Source organism: Filicampus tigris, chromosome 13 (genome assembly GCF_054856515.1).
Source record: "Filicampus tigris isolate MCC_2025a chromosome 13, RoL_Ftig_1.0, whole genome shotgun sequence".
Classification (NCBI taxonomy): Eukaryota; Metazoa; Chordata; class Actinopteri; order Syngnathiformes; family Syngnathidae; genus Filicampus; species Filicampus tigris.
In genome coordinates, this window is record NC_141229.1 from 12,757,008 (window position 1) to 12,776,720 (window position 19,713).

At 39.6% G+C, this 19,713-nt stretch overlaps 1 protein-coding gene across 1 annotated transcript; it reads left to right on the forward strand.

The window, feature by feature from the left end:
* Positions 1-387: 387 nt before the first annotated feature.
* Positions 388-17,009, forward strand: pkdccb (protein kinase domain containing, cytoplasmic b). Its single transcript, XM_086049662.1, has 7 exons — positions 388-1,014; positions 3,356-3,469; positions 8,089-8,360; positions 9,468-9,547; positions 10,806-10,913; positions 15,965-16,141; positions 16,870-17,009. Exons 1-7 carry the CDS (start codon positions 472-474, stop codon positions 16,959-16,961), a joined length of 1,386 nt encoding a protein of 461 aa, XP_085905788.1. The 5' UTR covers positions 388-471; the 3' UTR covers positions 16,962-17,009.
* The last annotated feature ends 2,704 nt before the right edge of the window (positions 17,010-19,713 follow it).

Below are 19,713 nucleotides of genomic sequence, written 5' to 3' on the forward strand. Positions count from 1 at the left end.
TTGTTTAGCACAAAACAACCCTCAAAATTGGAATGTTTTGTACAAAACAAACAAAAAAAAGGGTTCAAATTAACCAGTCTTTTTGATCCCCAATTGGGTTATTTTTTGATCCAATTGTTTTTCACAATGCTCACAGGCATATACTCTTTATCCTCTGCGGACACCAACCAGTATTACTGCATCTTAGCTGCACTAGTCTTCTGTTTCATCATCAAATCTGTGTAGCATGTCTCAGGGTTTGCATTGAAATATGCTGCAGATGATGTGGTGCTGACGTGATGTGGTGCTGACGAGAACTCCTGCTGGCTGGCCTGCCGGGTGTAAAGTTACGCGCGGACAGGACACACCTCCAGTGGGAGTTTCCACGAGGAGGAGGAGGATGAGGAGGTGGTAGAAGGAGCTGATCACTTCTCCTTTCCACCCTCTGCTTGTCGTTACCACCAGTCCTCCTCCTCGTACTGGCCGTGGAACATGCCCGCCGCCGTGGGCAAGTCGTTACGCGCGGCCGCCGTGCTGTCAGTGGCGGTCTTGTCCTTCCTGGTGTGCTTGCTCCTCGGCAGCGTGCGCCACCTCGGAAGTGGCCACGAGCAACTGGATGAAGAGTCGGCTTCTCTCCAATCGGCGTTGAGCCACCAACTCGCGCAAAGACGCCGAGAAATCATCCCCTTGCTTCCCCCCGGGCGCGACAAGGAGCCTTTCTCCAACTGGGATTCTAATCTGTGGGGCGAGCTGACGCGTGGCTCCCCCAGCAGCGGGACTCCGCTGGGTTGCGGAGCTCTTCGGGACATGCAGCCGCTGGAGGTGCTCGGCTCCGGGTACACCAAGCTGGTGGTGAAGGTGACGCTGGCCGGAGGGGAGCCGGTGGCGCTCAAGATGGTCAACGAGCACGGCATCGACATGGGCAAGTGCGTGGAGGGCTTCAAGGACCCCCACGGATGCCGTCAGCTGGTCTCCTACAAGCTCAGCAAAGAAGTTGTCCTCCTGCACAGGCTGCGGCATCCCAACATCATCAAGGTGCACATTCGTTATTATTGTTGTTGTTATTATCTCCCTTGGAAGACGTCCTCATGCATTTGAATTGACTTTACAGTCTTTTTTATTTAAGGCTTATCAGGGGGCATTTCAATGATAATATCCTCCCCTAGCGACATTTGTAAAAACATATAATGCAAAGGGTTTTTGTTATATATTATGAGCATTTGTAAGTTAAATGTTTTGGTTTTTAGATTTGCATGGCTTGTCGTAATAAATACTCTCATATAGGTTGTGTATATGTAATCCAGACCTTACTTTAATGTCCCCGGAAGTTATATAATCGAGTATTTCTACACTATTTTTCACCTACAAAGTGCTTTAAAGAAAAGTTGCAGAATCCACAGAATAGAATGAATCTGATTGGAAACTGCCATTTACCATGAAATGACACACAATCATGCAAAATATATACAGTTGGGAAAACAAACAAACAAACAAAATAAATTAAAAAAAACTATGGCAATGAACCTTTTATTCTGGCAGTCCATGTACATTGAAAAAAAACAACAAGATTCAGTAGATAAAAATCCTGTGACGTGCACATAATGTTTTCATACTGCACTTTTCATAGACTATGCTCGCAAAATGCTTCACAGGACAGGTAATGCAAAACGGCTAAAAATGAGAAAACAGCAAGAAATGTATCACAAATTTACATTTTTAATGGACGAATACACCATAAACATCCACCCAATTACAATGACACAAAAGTTATGCAAAAGCAGGTAAAATGTAATTTTACATTACTTTTCAAAGGCCACAAAGTTCTTCAAATGAGGATACAAAATAGTTTTTGCATTTTAATGAATAAATGTGATCCAAAGCTATTCCCTGAATCCCTGAAAGATTTTTTTTCTTTTGGCACACTTTTAAGTAAAATGCATTTGTAGTGCACTTTTCATAGTGTCAAGTGCCCCACTGCACAAGTAAAGCGAAATGCAAAATGCCCCCCCAAAAAGGGTGGGGGGGCATGACGTGTATAAAAGAGTTTGCACATTTTTTTGCAACTTTGAATGGAGGCATAAGGACTTTGAATCCACACCTTAACTTTAAATGACCCCAAGTTACTAAAACCATTGCATCAATACAAATCTTATCACGGCACTCTTTAACATTTATTCATCTAATCTATTAATTTTTTCATAGAACAAAATTGATGGTTGGCTTTTCACAAAGTGCTTGAAGAGAAAGGTATTGAATGCCAAAATGAAAGAGATAAATGTGAATAGCAGAAAACATACAAAACAATTGTTAATTTGTGTGAATGAATAGAGAAATTGAAAGCTTTTGATTGAGAAGGCTCAAATGTTGTTCAGAAACCTGTTTTGTAGAGCAAATATTTATAGGCCATTTTATGAACAAGTAGCTCATTGACAATGGTTACAAAGTGTTTTAAATATTGAACATGCAAAATAAAACAGAATTGTGTAAAACAGTTAATTTTCATTACATTTTTGCAACTTGAATGACGGAAAAGCAACACATTAACTTTAAGTGACCCAAAGTTTTGTGTACATTATGTCAACAAGAGTTGTTATAGGACACTTCACGTTAGAACAATGCATTTCTATAGTACCTTTAGGCAAAGTCACAAACTGCTTTAAATATTATGTGATTTGAATGTATTAAAAACATGTATGACACAGTGTAGGAAGGACAAACTCCAATAAAACCAACCAACCAACCAACCAGCAGAATGTAAAATGCACAATTAATTACAGAGAATCCAGAAAAACCCGATGAAATCACAAAGTACTATGAGAAATAGCTTACTGATATGTGGATGCTCCGTTTTTAACACTGGCTTATGTTACCAAACCTGGTTGTTTTTGAGGTCACAGCTGGCTCTTTTCGGGTTAGATTTTTTTTCCCCCCGAGACATTTTAGATAACTTTTCTGCAAATTGTGAGGAACAGTATGGAAGTTTTTTTTTCTACTTTTGTTTGAGCATGCACAACAAAGTAAGGTCCATTCTTGGATGACATTGGTGTTTTCACAAATTCTCAACAACTGAACAAAAAAAAATCCAACAGGCACTCACCATCATATTATTAGCCCGCATCATCCTTTTGTCTCACACTGGGCCTGCCAGCTGACAATCCCAGTTGCTGTGCAGGACTTTACCATCTAATTAAATTAAATCCATTGACCCCTCCAAGCCTTTAGGGTGACGTTTTTTTCCGGGGCAGACAATGTGCCTCTGTGCTCGCTTGCCATCCGCTCATTCCCGCCACACTTAAACCGGCTTTTAGTTTCCCCAAATCCCCAAATATGACAAAGTGCTCCGTCATCTCCTGATGTTTGAATGTGGTTTCAACAGTTGCGTGGTCACTGTGCCGGAGATGCAGGAGGGCGGGTGACCGTCATCCTGGAGCAGGGGAACCCTCTCCAGATGCTCCAGCTGCTCCAGAGCCCCTGGGAGGACCGCTTCAGGGTAAGCTCTTGATGCTCTTACCGTACTTTGTTGCCTAACCGCAGTCCAGTTGGCCGAGCGCCTCCTGGTGACCGTATTTGCATGAACGCGTGCCCAGCCCTCCAGATGAAGGGTGAAACTCTAGGAGCGCTGACATCTGTCCCTCAGTGTATTTGATCTGGCGGGGCTTGGAATGGAGATGGGACCGGGAGTTAATCCACTGCAGGCTAGGAATGTCATCTCAGCATACACACACACGCACACCCACACACACACACACACACACACACAGTTTTAGCTCAACCCCCATCGCAGGTATGCTCACAGTGGGAGTCGACAGAGGCCGAATTTACACTGCAGGGATCCAAGTGTGGGAGTGTGTGCTGCTGTGTTTGAAATAAAAAGAGAGGCTGAGGAGGGGGGAACACTCAGAGCGAGCACTGGTATTGATTTTGGATTATAACACGTAATGAAAAGTATTTTAAGACCAAAGACCTCATTTACGGAACGTCATTTTGAACAGAAAACGCATGGAAGTGGTGCTGATGACAATAGTTTTTCAAAGGTTGAAAATGCAAACTGTGTTTTCAAAATAACATAATTGTTTGACTGATTATATAAACCCAAGAAACAGTTTGAAGGGGAAATCAACCCAAACACATTTTTTTCAAGATTGTTCAAGATGTTCTCAGCAGGCCCACTAGTCGAAACACGGCATTGTGATTAATATTGCGTTTTTGTAATATGAGAATAAGCAGTTAAATCCACCCCTTTTTAGCCATCTGAGCGGGCGGCCATTTTGTCACTTCTGTCGACTGAACATGACATCACAACCACTCAGGGCTCAGGTAACGACCCCAGAGCTGGCTAAAAATGGGTGGATTAACACATATTCCACAAACGCAATATTTATCAGAATGCCTTGTTACAAAAAGTGGGCTTGCGGAGAACATATTCTTGAAAAAAATATGTTTGGGTTGACTTTCCTTTAAGTCTCTCTAAAGTGAAAATAAATGTCTTCTAAAATTGACTCACCACAGAGAAGATAGTCATTACAACCCTGCCATATTTAAATGAGAAAAAAATAATCCCCTCGTGTATAAAATAAGACTTCAAAATCATCTTAAAATCGCCAGTGGTTGGATATAATCTCAGACTTTTCTACAGCGCAACAACAAGGCGCTCTACAGCAGTGACCCCAGCCCGAAGCCCCAGTCCACTTGCTGACTGTGATGTCAGACTTGCTTTGCCTGTATTCCTCTTCCACCTTTATCTGAGTGATATGCGAACACTCAAGGCAGACAATGAGGCACTCTAAAGCCACTATGCCAGCGGACTATCGCTAGCTATAGCTAGCTAGTGAGGTAACCTGAACAACGCAGTTGCATGAAAAAAAAAAAAATGACGGCTCTCAAGTTCTTATATAATGAGGGTGGGGTGACTCATACTGGGGCCTAAGGGACTCATTCTGCACAGATTTAGCCACATCCCCAAAAAGTCTGATAAACTAAAATGGTGAAAAACAGTTTAACGCTATATAGCCACAATCAGGGCCTACATAATTCTCAATCTTTCCACGTGTCTTTATGCATGTGAAATGTGGAAAACAAGACGTTAATGACTTTTTGTGGTTTGGAAGCATTGGATTGGTGTTTCTTTACAAAGTGACCAATCTAACATTTTCAGTTGTTATTGCATTGTTTTGACAAAGTTGCATGTTCACTGGAAAAGGTGGCAACGCGAATCATGTCAGGAAACAACTGTGACCCCATACAGAAATCCAGTCGTGGTTTGGAGGGAACCAAGAATGAAATTAAATTCACATACTCCGACATAGGAAAAGGAGAGTACAAATTTGGCTCATTCATGAATTCACCTGTTCCCATTTCTTCCTGGTTAATGCTGAAAAATCCCACCTTCTTCCTGCTCTTTTGATAACACCCTAAGACGCCACAAGATGGCACCATAGCCCTGGCTAAATAGGAAAGTAGTAATTGGTGTCAAGGAGGTATGTTGAAGTTATACAGTATAACTCAACTGAGAGATAAGATTTGTATGTCAGGTAGGATGTATGTTTAGCTGGGGTTATTAGTGGAAGTTACAGAGAGTCTTAACCATATGCATTTACACACACGTTTCTGGTGCATTACGCTCATTTTGGAGGGGCCCTAATTATGAATATTACAGCATTTTGTGTCATTTTGGCATTGTTTTGGCAACATGGTCATCGGTAGTTCAAACAACATTCAGGTTTTACTAAATCATTGTCATGTACATCTACACCTAACAACTTATAAAAATCTACGTGTCAATGCTTTAGTCTGGATCGTGATTGAGTACTTGACAACGGCAAAAAAAATCTTAAACCACCATGCTTTTTTTTGTTCTGGTGTGTATATCTGTGCAATGCTTTTGCCCATCTGTGTCACATTATTTGAATATGTCAAATTTAAATATGTCAAATTTATTTATATTCAACAGGTGGGTTTGTCTGGAATGGCAGTGTTTTTTTTACAGTGGCATTGCCAAGTACTAGCCTGCTTCGAATATTCCAACATTTTCATGTTGACAACAACAGTGTACGTCACTACAACTAAAAAGTCCCCCCTTTTTTTTTTTTTTTTTTTTTACAGGGCCATTGTGGTTTGAATGTAGCTTACACAGAAGCAATGCTTTAGAGTCTGGAAGCATTAAACATGAGATCTTAACATGGAGATAAAAAAATAATGTCTTTTTTCCAAATAAAAAGAAACATTTACATACATTGATACTCAAAATACGCTTTTGGTCAAGACCTGGGAAGTATTTGTGTACAAAGTGACAACCATTGTCCTGTCACTCCCGTGTTTACTGTCAGTTTTGCAGATCCACGTCAACTGGGATTGTTTCACGCAAAACTCTTAAAAAAAACGTTCCATTTTTTTCATGTTTGCTGCTGGCGAATGTACCCTCCGTTTCCTCAGCTAAATAGGCGTTAGAAAAGTCCCCCCGGTGCTGCGCAGCCTGCTCAGTGTCAGCTACATGTGTGAGGGCTACAGTCATCCAGCGGTGTCTGGTTTCACCCACTGCCGTTTTTACTGTGTCAGTGACGTCCAACGGAGCTTTACAGTACCCAACACTAGCTGCAGTATACTTGTACTGTCACACACACACGCACATCCCCCCCCCCCCCCCACACACACACACACGCTCATTTCATGGTTTGTCAGTATGCAGCTGATGCCTTCATTTTGCTCTTTGCAGCCTTCCTGTTTTTGTTTTTGAGCCTTGAGAAAACATACTGAAGATAATGGAACTTTATTACAACATTGAGTGTATGAAAGTAGCTTGGCTGACTTACAAAAGCAAATGATCATGTTTTTCTGGCTTAATTTTTAGGGTTTTTTTATATTTTCTTAAAATACGCACACATATTTTTAACCCTGTTATCTAGTGCATAAATCTTCAGAGAATAACAAATACACTGAAGGACTTTGTGGCCGATAATGTAATAACTTCCTGAAAATGTAATAAACTTTGACTTTACCAGTCCATGCTAGTTTTGTGTCCCGAGACTGATCCCAAAAGTGTTGATTGTCTTTCAACTACTAGAACATTTGGATGAATTTAGAATTTTGTTCTATATTTTTAGAAAGAATTTAGAGCCATTTGAAAATCTTTTTCTGGTAATCATTCATTATATCAAGTACTGAATGTTTTGATAACTTTTTTTTTCCTGTAATGAATTAATGTTTGAGAGTTAAAACCAAAAATGTATTGTTATTATTTTATTTGATTCATTTTTCCCTACCCAAACAATGTTTTTAATCCCACCCACCAAATAGGGTACACTGAAAAAAATGGTGTGTTGAATTTACTCAATTTCATTTCGTCAAGTAGTTGCATGAAATAAGGTTATTTGGATCCAGATATATTTTATAAGTTGACTATTACCCCGAAAATGTGTTTGGATCCAAATGCTTTTATTTTGTGCAACCGCTTGATGAAATACAATTTAGTAAATTCAACACACCATTTTTTTTCATGATAATTAATTTGAAAAGCCTGCGAATTATTCATAGGGTAACATATACAGGAATACCTCACATATTTTGCAGTTCGGCATTCGCAAATTAAACTATTTGATTTTCTGGAGAACTATCCAACATTATTCGCAATTGTTTTTGTATTTATTCACTACTTTTCACTCAGGTCAATGCAGTAACAGAATTGCTTTGGCATCATCTGATGGCATTCTGTTGCCACGAGGAATAGTGACGTGAGTTGAGCAATTTCATTTAGAAATAAGTAGCGCTTTGCTGCTGCTATCTTCTAACATCTATAGGCAATTAATTATAAACCTTTTCAGGGGTGTGAGTTACTTGCTGATTTTTCTATGCGCTTAGGGCGAATAGCAGGAGTTCACAATGAATACCATTGCAAAGTGAATCATGAATTAATACAGAATAGAGATTTTTATAAAAGACAAAATGAGATTTAATGTATAAGGGGGGTGGTGTGGCTTAGAGTAAATTGCTTTTTAATGTCAATAAACAAATGTCTGCTTAATCCCATTAGACTATCTTAACAAGATGACTTCTCTGTGGCTAAACAAACAGTGAACCAGATAATCAGAAAGCTTTTGTCTTGTGTCCGTCCAGGTGTGTCTGGACCTGGTTCGGCTCCTCCATTTCCTGTCGCGCTCTCCACTGGGATCGGTGGCTCTGCTGGACTTTCAGCCCCGCCAGTTTGTCATGGTGTCGGGCGAGCTCAAGCTCACCGACCTGGACGACGCCAGCGCGGCCGACACGCCCTGCGGCCAACACGCCGACTGCTCCCTGCAGTTTCCGCACCGAAATTTCACCCTGTCCTGCTCGTCCCGCGGAGTCTGTGAAGGCCTCAATGAGAAGATGAATATTTACAATGCTTATAGGTAACTAGAAGTACTCACACTCTGCACTTAAGTAGGACTATAGATACTTGTATATAAAAAAAAAAAACTAGTAAAAGGTCTTGCTTCTCCATATATGTGTCATCATTATCCCTAATGCATCACGGTTCATATTACTCCATGTGGCTGCTGTCCTTGTTTCTTCCACCATATATGCACCATCCCCAATATCAATCAGTCAATGAATCAATCAAAATCTGAATTGTACTAGGCTTTACTTCTATGGTTTTGAAAAAAAAAAAAAAAAAGCTTAATTTAACAAAATAATGAGTAGACAGTACAGATCTGTTTCATCAACATAGGGTGTAAAAGTAAAAAGGTGTCAGAAAAATAAATACTCAAGTTAAGATAAGATAAGATAAGAAGGCCTTTATTAATCCCACAGTGGGAACATTTTCAGCGTTACAGCAGCAAAGATATAGGTCACACAGAGACGGTGGCATAATGTAGCCGTTAATGTCTGACATTAACAGCAAACATTCAGAATCAAACCTATGTAAGTATACGCAGTAACCATGTGTATATACTGTGTATATACACATGTATATACACACCAACATACATCTACAAATAAAGTATGAAGAAACACTCATTTTAGCCTGTACATAGTACAGAGGAAAAAATACTGTAAGTGACAGTGCTGCAGTGAAATATAAGGAACAGAATTGGATAAAAATACAAATGCAGTAGTGGGGAATGTTGAGTATTGCAAAATATAAGCTCAAGTGCAGGACTGCACGATTGCACTAATGTCTGCCAGTTTGTAGAGACTACCCAATGTTCATGTTAAACAGTCTGACAGCAGCAAGTACAGATATCTGAAAATTCTTCTTGAGTAGAATGATAAAGTATTAGTACTTTGTTTCTACCCACCACGAGTGCTGGAATAGAGGCTGTGTTGACACAATGTTGCTAGTCAAGGCGTACAGGAGCTGCAGATTTGTGGTTAACGGGCGTGATTCATAAAGCGGTGAAAAGCGAGTCCTGTCGTGTTTGATCAGCCCTTAAGATCCTTGACAGCTTTATGGTTTCAAGTCAAGTTCAATTATGGATGTGCTCTTTTCATCTTTTTCTTCATATGCCTCCCAGGTACTTTTTCACCTACCTGCTGCCTCACCAGGCCCCGCCCGGCCTCACACACCTGGTGGAGCGCATCATGAACGTCACGGGTGAGCAAAAGTGCGCCGCCTTAACACGGCGTTGCTATAACTTCACAAGATCACACAGGGAGTAAATCATTGTGTTATTGTGGTCTTGTCATGACAAGTCCCTGATGTAAGTGCTTTATTTAATACGCTCCACAGCAAGCTGACAGGTGACAAGCTAATGAATACAAGTTGTGAGGAATACATGGTGTACAAAAGATATTTATTAAGACACACCTTTCAATTTGGTACAGTACATCCCACGGGGGAATACATTGGATTCATAATTGTCGTTTTGGGGTAAAGAACATATCCTGTGTGCCTGTAACAGCACTGTGGGCTTGTTGTTAGCATGTCAGCCTCACACTTTTGAATCCTTTAAGCTTCCTCCACATTCCAGCATAATTTACTGGAACACTAGCCGAGGGCCAAGCCAACATGCTAACCTCAATTTTGTCTAAATTATTTTAAACTACCGGTACATATTATTTTAATGTATTTAGAAAAAAAGCATATTGTCTTTCAAGAAATTGCTGCATGTGCATGTGCAGATATAGTATATATTGTTATAAAGAGTAAAAATGATAAGCAGTCATTGAAATTACATCTTTACACTTTAAAATGGAGCTTCACTTTGCCTGTCTGCCCTCGTTCTTTGCCGCCAATCCCTGCTATAAATATTTTACGACTAGCGTCAATCGGACTACCCAAGGCTAGCACGGCTAATTGCTATTTTCATCCACAATCATCTTATTTTCTCTTCGTTCTCTTGGACCTGTGCAGATGGATGTAGGATGTGTTGCCGACATTTCGACGGACATTTCGCTGCCCCATAGAGCATTTGGGAAAGGTCCTCTATCGAATGGCCGATCGGAAGACGAGTTGCCAAAAACACATGATATTAGCGATTAGTCAACTTCAAGCTTAAAACGTTGATGCGGAGTAGCAAAGTCGATTTATTGAGTAGTCGACTACAGTAATTGGTTCAACCGCAACTGAGAAGCTTCATTCTTCATCTTACCAAGACATTTTTGACAATTCTACCCTTGCAGCTTCCAAATGCTTGCAAATGTTTGGCCCCCCTCATCAGTGAACTTTCACCTCACAAATGTTCTTCTGGATGAATGGACAAACATTCCTGCGGACACACTGAGAATCACACAGTCTTCTTAAGAGAGAAGAAGTCCATATTTTCTTTCTCCTTGTGTCCAAATACTTTTGTATGCATAGAGGGACTGATGGCTTTCTGCCCGCATGCGCTGAATGCATTGTCCGTTTGCAGGTGAGCTGAAAGCCGACATCAACGAGACGCTGGATGCTTTTGAGCACATCCTGCACTTCTACCAGTCTGGCCTGCACCTGGACAAGCTGCCTTCATCCTTACTCCGAGGTAAGCCCGCTTCTTACACGCTACACTGACCCCACCTTTGGCGGACACAATGCTGGGCCTTATTTGAAAAGGCGGCACAGTCTGCACCTCTGTTTTCATTTTGTTTCGGAGGCTGGGAGAGGTGCGTGTGGGTGTGTGGAAGGGGGAGGAGGGGTCCGGTGGTCTCTCGCTCGCTTGGGTTGTTTTGACAGGTTATTAGGCGGCTGGAATGAGAGGACAAAACCAACAGAGTGGGATTAATCCTGCGTGTCTCCGGCTCAGAGAGTCTGTCGGGTTTGGGATACATGGAAAGTTTGGCCAATTTTTAAATAAATAAGAACCACTCAAGTCGTGCTTGCTTTTTTTTTTTTTTTTTTGCCCAGCTTTATTTCACCATATAAAGCCTTTTTTTGTTGTATCCTCTAACTGTAAACATTTAGTAACTCTACTGCCAGCCCTCCTTCCTTGCAGTCCATGAAATATTAATAACAGAAAGACTGGCTACGTTCCTGTGGTGAGATTTTTTCCACCCCCCACCCCCCCAGATGCCGGACTGTTTATATAGCAGCTCTTTGTGAATTTAATCACAGATTGAGGGGAAAGAGGCCACGGGCGCCGAAGCTAACACCAGCAGGGAATGTTTTAGCTTCGCAGGGAGGTGCCACAAGTCAAGCCTCCGCATGGCTGATTGGGAGCGTGATAAGAGAGCCTAAAAAATGTGTATATTATTTCACATTTTTGTGTGGGAGTTTTTGCCACCAGGGTTGTCTGGAGTGACTTAATATGCGGGCTCAGTTGGGTTTTTTTAAATAATAGGGTAAGCTGTGGGAAAGTGGAGTGAGCAGGTTGTTTCCATGAGTAAGGTGAGAAGGTCACAAGCAGTCACATGACATCCAGTTGGCCACTTTCACTTAACACTAATGCGGTCTTGTGTGAAGCTGCTTTTTCTGGTTTAAACATACGTGAAAAGAATAACCCAAATCTAAATAATGCAGTTTACTGTGATTTCTTTTTTTTTTTTACTCCCAAAAACTATTGTAGTAACTCAAGACTTTTTCTCCTTTTAATCAATAAGTACATAAAGGGAGAAACATGGTGTATGAATGGTCGGCACATCAACATTTTGGGATTCTGTGTTGGAATCCATGGGTACGCCACCTTTCTCCCATAAAAAAAAAACCAACAAAAAAACATGTATTTTAGGTTGATTGGAGACTCTAAAATATGTATTTATGTTTATCTCCATTATTATTATTTCCTTTATTTGCCAATTGGCTGGGATCTATATCATATAATAATGATAATAATGTTTTTAGTAGGGTGCTCAATCAAAAATCCTGCCTTTACCAAGACTATATTGTAATAGGTATTAGTTTAGACATTTAATCAGAAGTTTATTATTGTGCTATGTGTTTGCAATGGTGTACAACTGCCCTGCATCTTACTGAGGGTTGTTTCTAATCATTTGATTACTTTTTGGGGTGGGGGAATATTACATTTAAATGTGATACAATGCACTAATCAGTTATGTAGTGTCAGTCAAAAGGGAGCAATATGATATATTTAATTAAAGAATTTTTGACACAGCTCTTGTGGAAATCATAAAGTATACCTAATGGTGCGGCCATTGTGTTTGTCAACACAATGCATTTTATGCAAATTTTCGGAATCAAGTTTAACGACAACTTGTAAATACCCTAATTAGGGATGGGAAAAGGACAGATTTGTATTTTTCGGTTACGATCAAAAATGATTATTGGATTTGTATTTTTAAGGTGTTTTTAACAGGATAGCAAATGTCTCTTTGAAAGTTCTGAAGTTCCATTTACATAGTTGCCATAGTCTGGATGTTACCGAGCATCCATTCATGACTCAATAAAAGTAAAAAGTAGTCCACCAAATAATGACTTGAGTAAGCGTAAGTGTTCTGTGGAAAAACTACTCTAGCGCTGAGTAACTGGTAAGTCACTTCAGATTTATTATTTTTCATCATCAGAGTATGAATGTCAAATGAACACAAATATGAAATGGCAATTTATCAATTCAGATATTGCCCACTAACTTTGACCAAAACATCCATCCATCCAATGTTAATTTTGATATTTATCACCAACATAAATTAAGGCAAATAATGCCACAAAAACATTGACTGAAATGAACCTTTTTTTTTTGTTTTCTTTGCTTGAAACAGCACAAGTCCGAATTGGAGTTCTTGAAAGATGAATTGTGGACATTTTCAGGCAAGCACTTATAAACACACCCTTGAGAGGGACTGGATTAATCTAAAATAATATTATTTGATCAGAAGTGAGAAAAAAAATGCTCACATTTTTTTCGATTACACCGGTCAACAGCAAATTCTAATCACAGATGGCTTTATGTATCACAAATTTTATTTTTGACGATGATTTAAAAAATGTCTTTCCTTTTTATTCCTAGCACATCAGAATTTTTAGATATTTTAACTTTTTTGTTTATAAGTTTGATCTAGAAAAACGTTTACCATGCCGTTTCAGGAAAAAAAAATCCACCTTTTTTTTAACCTAACCATTAATTCATAAATATTACAATGACTACACTACAAATGATATTATCATTATTGTATTGTTATTAGAAAAACCTGAAGTGCTCGAGGACAAATTAGTGCAGTTTTGAAATCAGCGCCCCAAAATAATCTAGAAAAGTACTTCTTTTTAAAAGTATAGTAACAATTTATTCACTAGTGTTATCGGCAAACTAGTTGAGACTGAAGCAACAGCTCATTTGCTTGTTGTAGCCAAGTGATGCATTTCATTTTGCTTCAAGATATACTATCAATTAATATACCCAGTTTTCCTGGCAAAAATGCAACTCTGCAAAAAAAAAAAAAAAAAAAAAAAAGAGGCCTGGATGATGTCAGTGTAATAACCAGTATGAGCGAGAGAGACAGAGTGAGTGTCAACAGGTAATAAGTCTTATTTTGAAATGGCTCTCAGATGTAAAGTACATTCTCTACAGATGAGATCCACATCTGAGGCTAATACGACATTCAAAGTGTAGCGTTGGTAGGGAAGACGGCTTTTCTATATGTTCGGCCGTTTCCCGCCCAAGCACAAAGGGAGCTTTCATCCATACGTCTCTGGTGCCCGAACAGCTGAGGTCGGCCACCTTTTCCCTCCACAACAGGCCTCATTCCTTCCCACCCGCGGAAAGATCCTCTGAACACTCCTTGTTCTTCCCCTTCTCTCTTCATCCCCAGAAGGCTGACCCTCGCGTTTCCCCCCCCCCTCAACAATACACACACAACTCCTACTATTTAGTGATCCTCTCTATGAACTCCCATACTCAGCTTGTGGCTGTGTGCATGCATGCGTGCGTGTGTGTGCGCGTATGTGCTGGTGTGTGTGCTTCTCATGGCTAATGTGGAGCAGATGATTTAAGACAGGCCGCCTGACTGGAAGAATTAGAATGATTAATGTAAGGCAAATGTTTGGGTCGAAGCGGGGTGATGCGTTCAATGTGGCGCGGCACGCTGGGAGAGGAGCGCTCAAGATGTTCTGGAGAGGCATGGTGCAATTACAAAAGTTGCGGTGGGCTAACGATATGTTGAGTAAAGGGAGTGAAGAAGGGCCACTAAAAAGGACCAAAGGCAAGCATTTATTTTGATTGTAGTTTACTTTTGTGCATTGCGCAGAAATGAACCACAGTTGAACACAATCTGTTTCTAATATGTAACTATTATCATTGAAATGAATGTATTTTTAATTCATCTGCTCTAGAGGCAAAATGTTGCCATCATTAAAGTTTGACCAATGTTTTAAATATAATACCGCTGTTTTTGTTTTTTTTAAAGTGCTATTAATGAGATGTAGCGTCAGTAAAATAAGAACTCACCCCTGATGAGAGGGGAGGAGGAAGGTTTCACTTTGTAAACAGCCACAACGGCAAACACTATCAAGAGTGTCTGGCTGGCATTTCTGTGTAAAACAGTTTGTACATCATATATTCCATAACTACAGCACACTGAAGAATGCATGAAAGTCAGACATGTCCCACTTGAAGGCAAAGAATAAAATTAAAAATACATGGCGGACATCACAACAAACTAGAATTTGTTTGTGATAGGACCTTTGACCTTGATCATGTCAAAATACAATTTACCAAATATTTTGATTAATGGTAATACCTACTATCACCAATAAATACTCATAAATATAGTGTACTACTATATATATGTACTATACTGTAATATAGCATGTATTTTAGCATGGTGCTATGGCAGTGGTCCTCGGACCGGTACCAGGCTGCACCGTTAGATTTCAAATTTTATTATTTATTTATTTATTGTAGTGGAGAATTCTTTGCCTTGAGATACAAGCATTTTTTTTGCATTGACTTGTGACCGCAAATTTGATATATGAGCACTTTATGGTGGCAGTGAACTCAACTCACTCACAATTATCAGCAATTTGTCAAATAATAATCCATCAATCAAAAGTATGCTTGAAGCTGTTTAATGCCACTCTCATTTGAGGTTTAATGTTAGACTAAACATAAAATTAGGGGAATTACATGTTGTGTATTTAATACAAGCACATAGAGCAGCCTTTACTCCGCTAGTTTGATGTTAATGCTAAGACATAATGGGAACCACATGTCGCTCTAAATTTGTATTTTCACTCGTTCATTGAGATTTTGAACAGTACAGTGAACCGAATAGGCAGCATGGTGAACTAGTGTTTCTCCCTCGGGATTTGAAAAACAACTTTGGCCTTCCTGCGAAGTTTTCTTGGGCTCCCGCCGCATAATCTTGCTTCCTCCCACATTCCAAAAACATACCTGTTAGGTTTATTGAAGACTAACTTGTCCATAGGTGTGAATGCTGTACGTGTGAATAGTTGTTTGTGATAGGCTCCAGCTCAACTGTGACCCTAATGAGGCCAAGCGCTATAGAAAGTGAATGAGTGGACAGACAATCAAATATGTTGGGAAATTTTTGCTGAATTTTTCAGTGAATAATCAATCATACTCCAGCAACATCTTTGGCATTGTTTCGTCACTTATATGAGAATGTGTCGTGTTGTTGTGTTTAGATTACAACGTGACGCGAGGCATGACGACGTCAGGGAACACCGACTACCATTGCTGGCCGTCCTACAGCCAGCAAAGCTGCATGCTGTCCGTCCACAGTGCCAAAGAGGCAGCACACATCTGCAACTCGCACTCACAGTGCACCAGCTTCACTCTGACTGGACAGAAAACATGGACAGGTCAGTCAGGTTTACCGCTCGCTTAGCATTTGGCCCCTTGTGACCAAACAGTAAAAATAACTTGGACTCAACTGAAATGGGTGTTCAAATTGCCAAATATACTGTAAACCTGTAGGCCTTCTGTATCATTTGAACAAGGTAGATCGATTGAGAAAACAGAGTAAATGGCATGAACGATGAGTTTAGACTTCTTCTATACTGCCAGAGTTTTAATGTATGAATTGTCAGTCAGAAAGGGGGAGATGGAGCACATGACAGACACATAACATGGATAACACAATTTTGCGCTGACGTTAGCTAGCAGGCTAGCCATAATGTTTTGTTACATTAATCAGGCACAACCCGACCAAACGTTTTATACATACCGTTGAGAAAATGTATCCGACAAACACATTGATAGATGTTTGTTTCCCAGTCTGTCCCTTTAGAAGTGGCTTGTAGGCCAGCAGTCTTGTAATTTTCTCTGCATACCTATTTAGGACATTCACCCGATTTATCCTCTTCCCCTCAAGGTTCCCATAGATTAATTTAGATTTTCACTTTTCAAGCGGTAGTCAGTCACCTCCTGCCATCCGCAAGTACCCTAGAGCCTACTGTTTAGACACAATGAAATGGTATACCTGTGCTAAAACAACATGACAAAGACTATGCATAATACCATACTGACATAGCTGACATGCTGTTAAAAAAAAAAATAAAATAATAATACATATATTTCCTGCCTGCAGGTCGCCCAGTGGCCACTTTCAGGAGCAGCTTCAGTGTTCTGGTGCCTGACGAAACCTCTGAGGTGTATGTGAAGCAAAGTGCAGTCGTGTAAATAGAATGCATGGATGGGACTTAGAATATTACAGACCATATGCAGTGAGCTCATGTACTCCCAATGATGTGAAGCAAAAAACAACATGTTGCGCTTATATTAGACAAGTCCCGCGGCGTCCAACGGCGCCCTCATTTTTGTGGGACAGAAGTTGCAGGAAAGGCGGGTAAATGAGATGTATTTCTAGGCCTTACGCGTACTGCACTCATTTCATGCGTCTGCCAGCTCACTGCCTCTGCCAACTGCTACTTCAAGGGATTCCCTTCAGATGCAATTAGGAAAAGAGAGCCTTGTGCTTTTTTTTTCTTTTCTTTTTTTATGTTGCTACCTTGACTTTATTTGTTGCTTGTTGTGAAGCCAGCTCCCCTGCGGTGGGCTCGGTGGTAAGAAGTCGAGCCGCGGCATCAGCCCAAAAAGCCTGAGGACGAGGAAAGAAAACAAGCTCTTATTCAAGTACACGCTCCGGCTGATGCGCTGAGGTGCCAACTGTTTTCTCATGGCTCTGGGGCTTAGATGCACTGTGATCTGAATGGGACCTTTACAACACGGCTTTTAACTTGTGTGTGTGTGTGTGGGGGGGTCTGTTTGTTTAGCTAGTTTGCGTAATGTAGGCTACGTTGAAGCTCCATCCAGGACCTTGTTTTAGCTCTGTGTAGCGAATAGAATGAAGTGCAACATCTAGTTAGCGTATAAAGATACAGCCAGTAATCACTGCAAATAAAGCTGTATTCAGCAGGTAGTTAGCATAACCTAGCATTATGATGTCACAGCCAACAGCTAGTTTGTGCAAAGTAGCATATCGTTGCTGTCCTGTGAAAAACTCATGTCCATTTAAAAATTTTTTAAAACATTTTTACGTTAATGGAGTTTCCGTGTTACACGCATTCCATTAACATGAACATTTGAAAAAAATGACAAAAGTGGACAAGTATGTTTTTCACAGGACAGTGACGATATGATGCTAAAGCCAATTGGCAATTATAGCTCAGTCTAGCGAATTAAACTAAGTTAGGAAAACAACTAGTTAGCACAAGGTAGCGTATGAAGCTAAAGACATTAGACATATATATATATATATATATATATATATAATATATATATATATATATATATATATATATATATATATATATATATATATATATCCATCCATTCATTATCTACACCGCTTATCCTATATCTATCTATCTATCTATCTATCTATCTATCTATCTATCTATCTATCTATCTATCTATCTATCTATCTATCTATCTATCTATCTATCTATCTATCTATCTATCTATCTATCTATCTATCTATCTCTCTCTCTCTCTCTCTCTCTCTCTCTCTCTCTCTCTCTCTCTCTCTCTCTCTCTCTCTCTCTCTCTCTCTCTCTCTCTCTCTCTCTCTCTCTCTCTCTCTCTCTATATATATATATATATATATATATATATATATATATATATATATATATATATATTATATAGAGAGAGAGAGATAGATATAGATAGATATATATATATATAGATATAGATATATGTATATAACCCCGTACCTGCGTGGGTTTTTTGTTTGTCTCTGTGTGCTCTGCGATTGGCGGGAAATCAGTTCAGGGTGTACCCTGCCTACTGGCCAAAGCCAGCTGGGATAGGCTTCAGCATTCCCACAACCCTTGTGAGGATAAGCGTAGTGGATAATGGATGGATGCATAATCAAATCATAGACAGAGTTAAACTAGTTAAACAAACAGACATTTGAGATAATGACATTTTGGGGCCTGAAATTACAAATATTCCAAAACTGTTTTCCAAGCAAAGCTGTTTTCAAATGACCTTGAAAATGGTAGTCTGTAAAAATGGGAAACAAGCAAGCAAAGAACTATTGGACTTAAGTGATATTTTAGCATTTATGCCTTCTCCAGCAAAGTGTAGATTATACTACGCTGTTAATTTATTCAGCGAGGACACATTAACCATGTCAAATTGGTGTGCATATGCAGTTTTCTTTACAGCCTGACATCACAAACTGCTGGCTTGGCATGCAGATTGCAACATTTTTGGGTCATTTTTGCAGGTCCACAAGAATTTATATATATACATATATTTTTGGGGGGTGCCAGGGATTATGTTGACATGACAAACTGAAAATGTGTTTTATTTGCATTATTCAAAAGTAGATAAATGCAATATCTACATGCCAGGCCAGTAGTTGTCGATTTCACTTAGTAAAGAAACACTTCTCAAATGTGTACCAACTGCTCTTTTTCCTTTACGAAAGAACCTGCTTAAGGCCTGTGTGATATCTGAATGAAAGTAATGCGACTATGCTGGATGTTTTTTGTGTTAAATGCCACAATAGCGCTTTGTTTTTAATTTTTTTACTACACTTTTCTGCAAAATTTAGTTTTTGAACATTTTTCAGTTTTTACACACCACTATTTTAAAAATTTGAACACTTTGAAATACTTTTTCTTTTGTTTTGTTAAAAACAGGCCGCTGTAAACTGACACTAGATCGCTATGAGCATTTACAGCAAAATAATTTTGGATCATTCCAGTTTGTTTACATCCATTTGTAAATGAGTTTATTTAATTTGTCAACAGTGTCATGATCAAATCTAATTGTTCTTACACGATTGTGCTTTTAGAGTTTTAAGTGCACCTTGTGGGTGATACCATTATTTTCAATGGAAAATGAGTCACTTCTGTTTTTTACACTGCACTAAATGTAACTGCAGAGTCTTATTTTATAAATTTGTACTTAAATTTCTGAT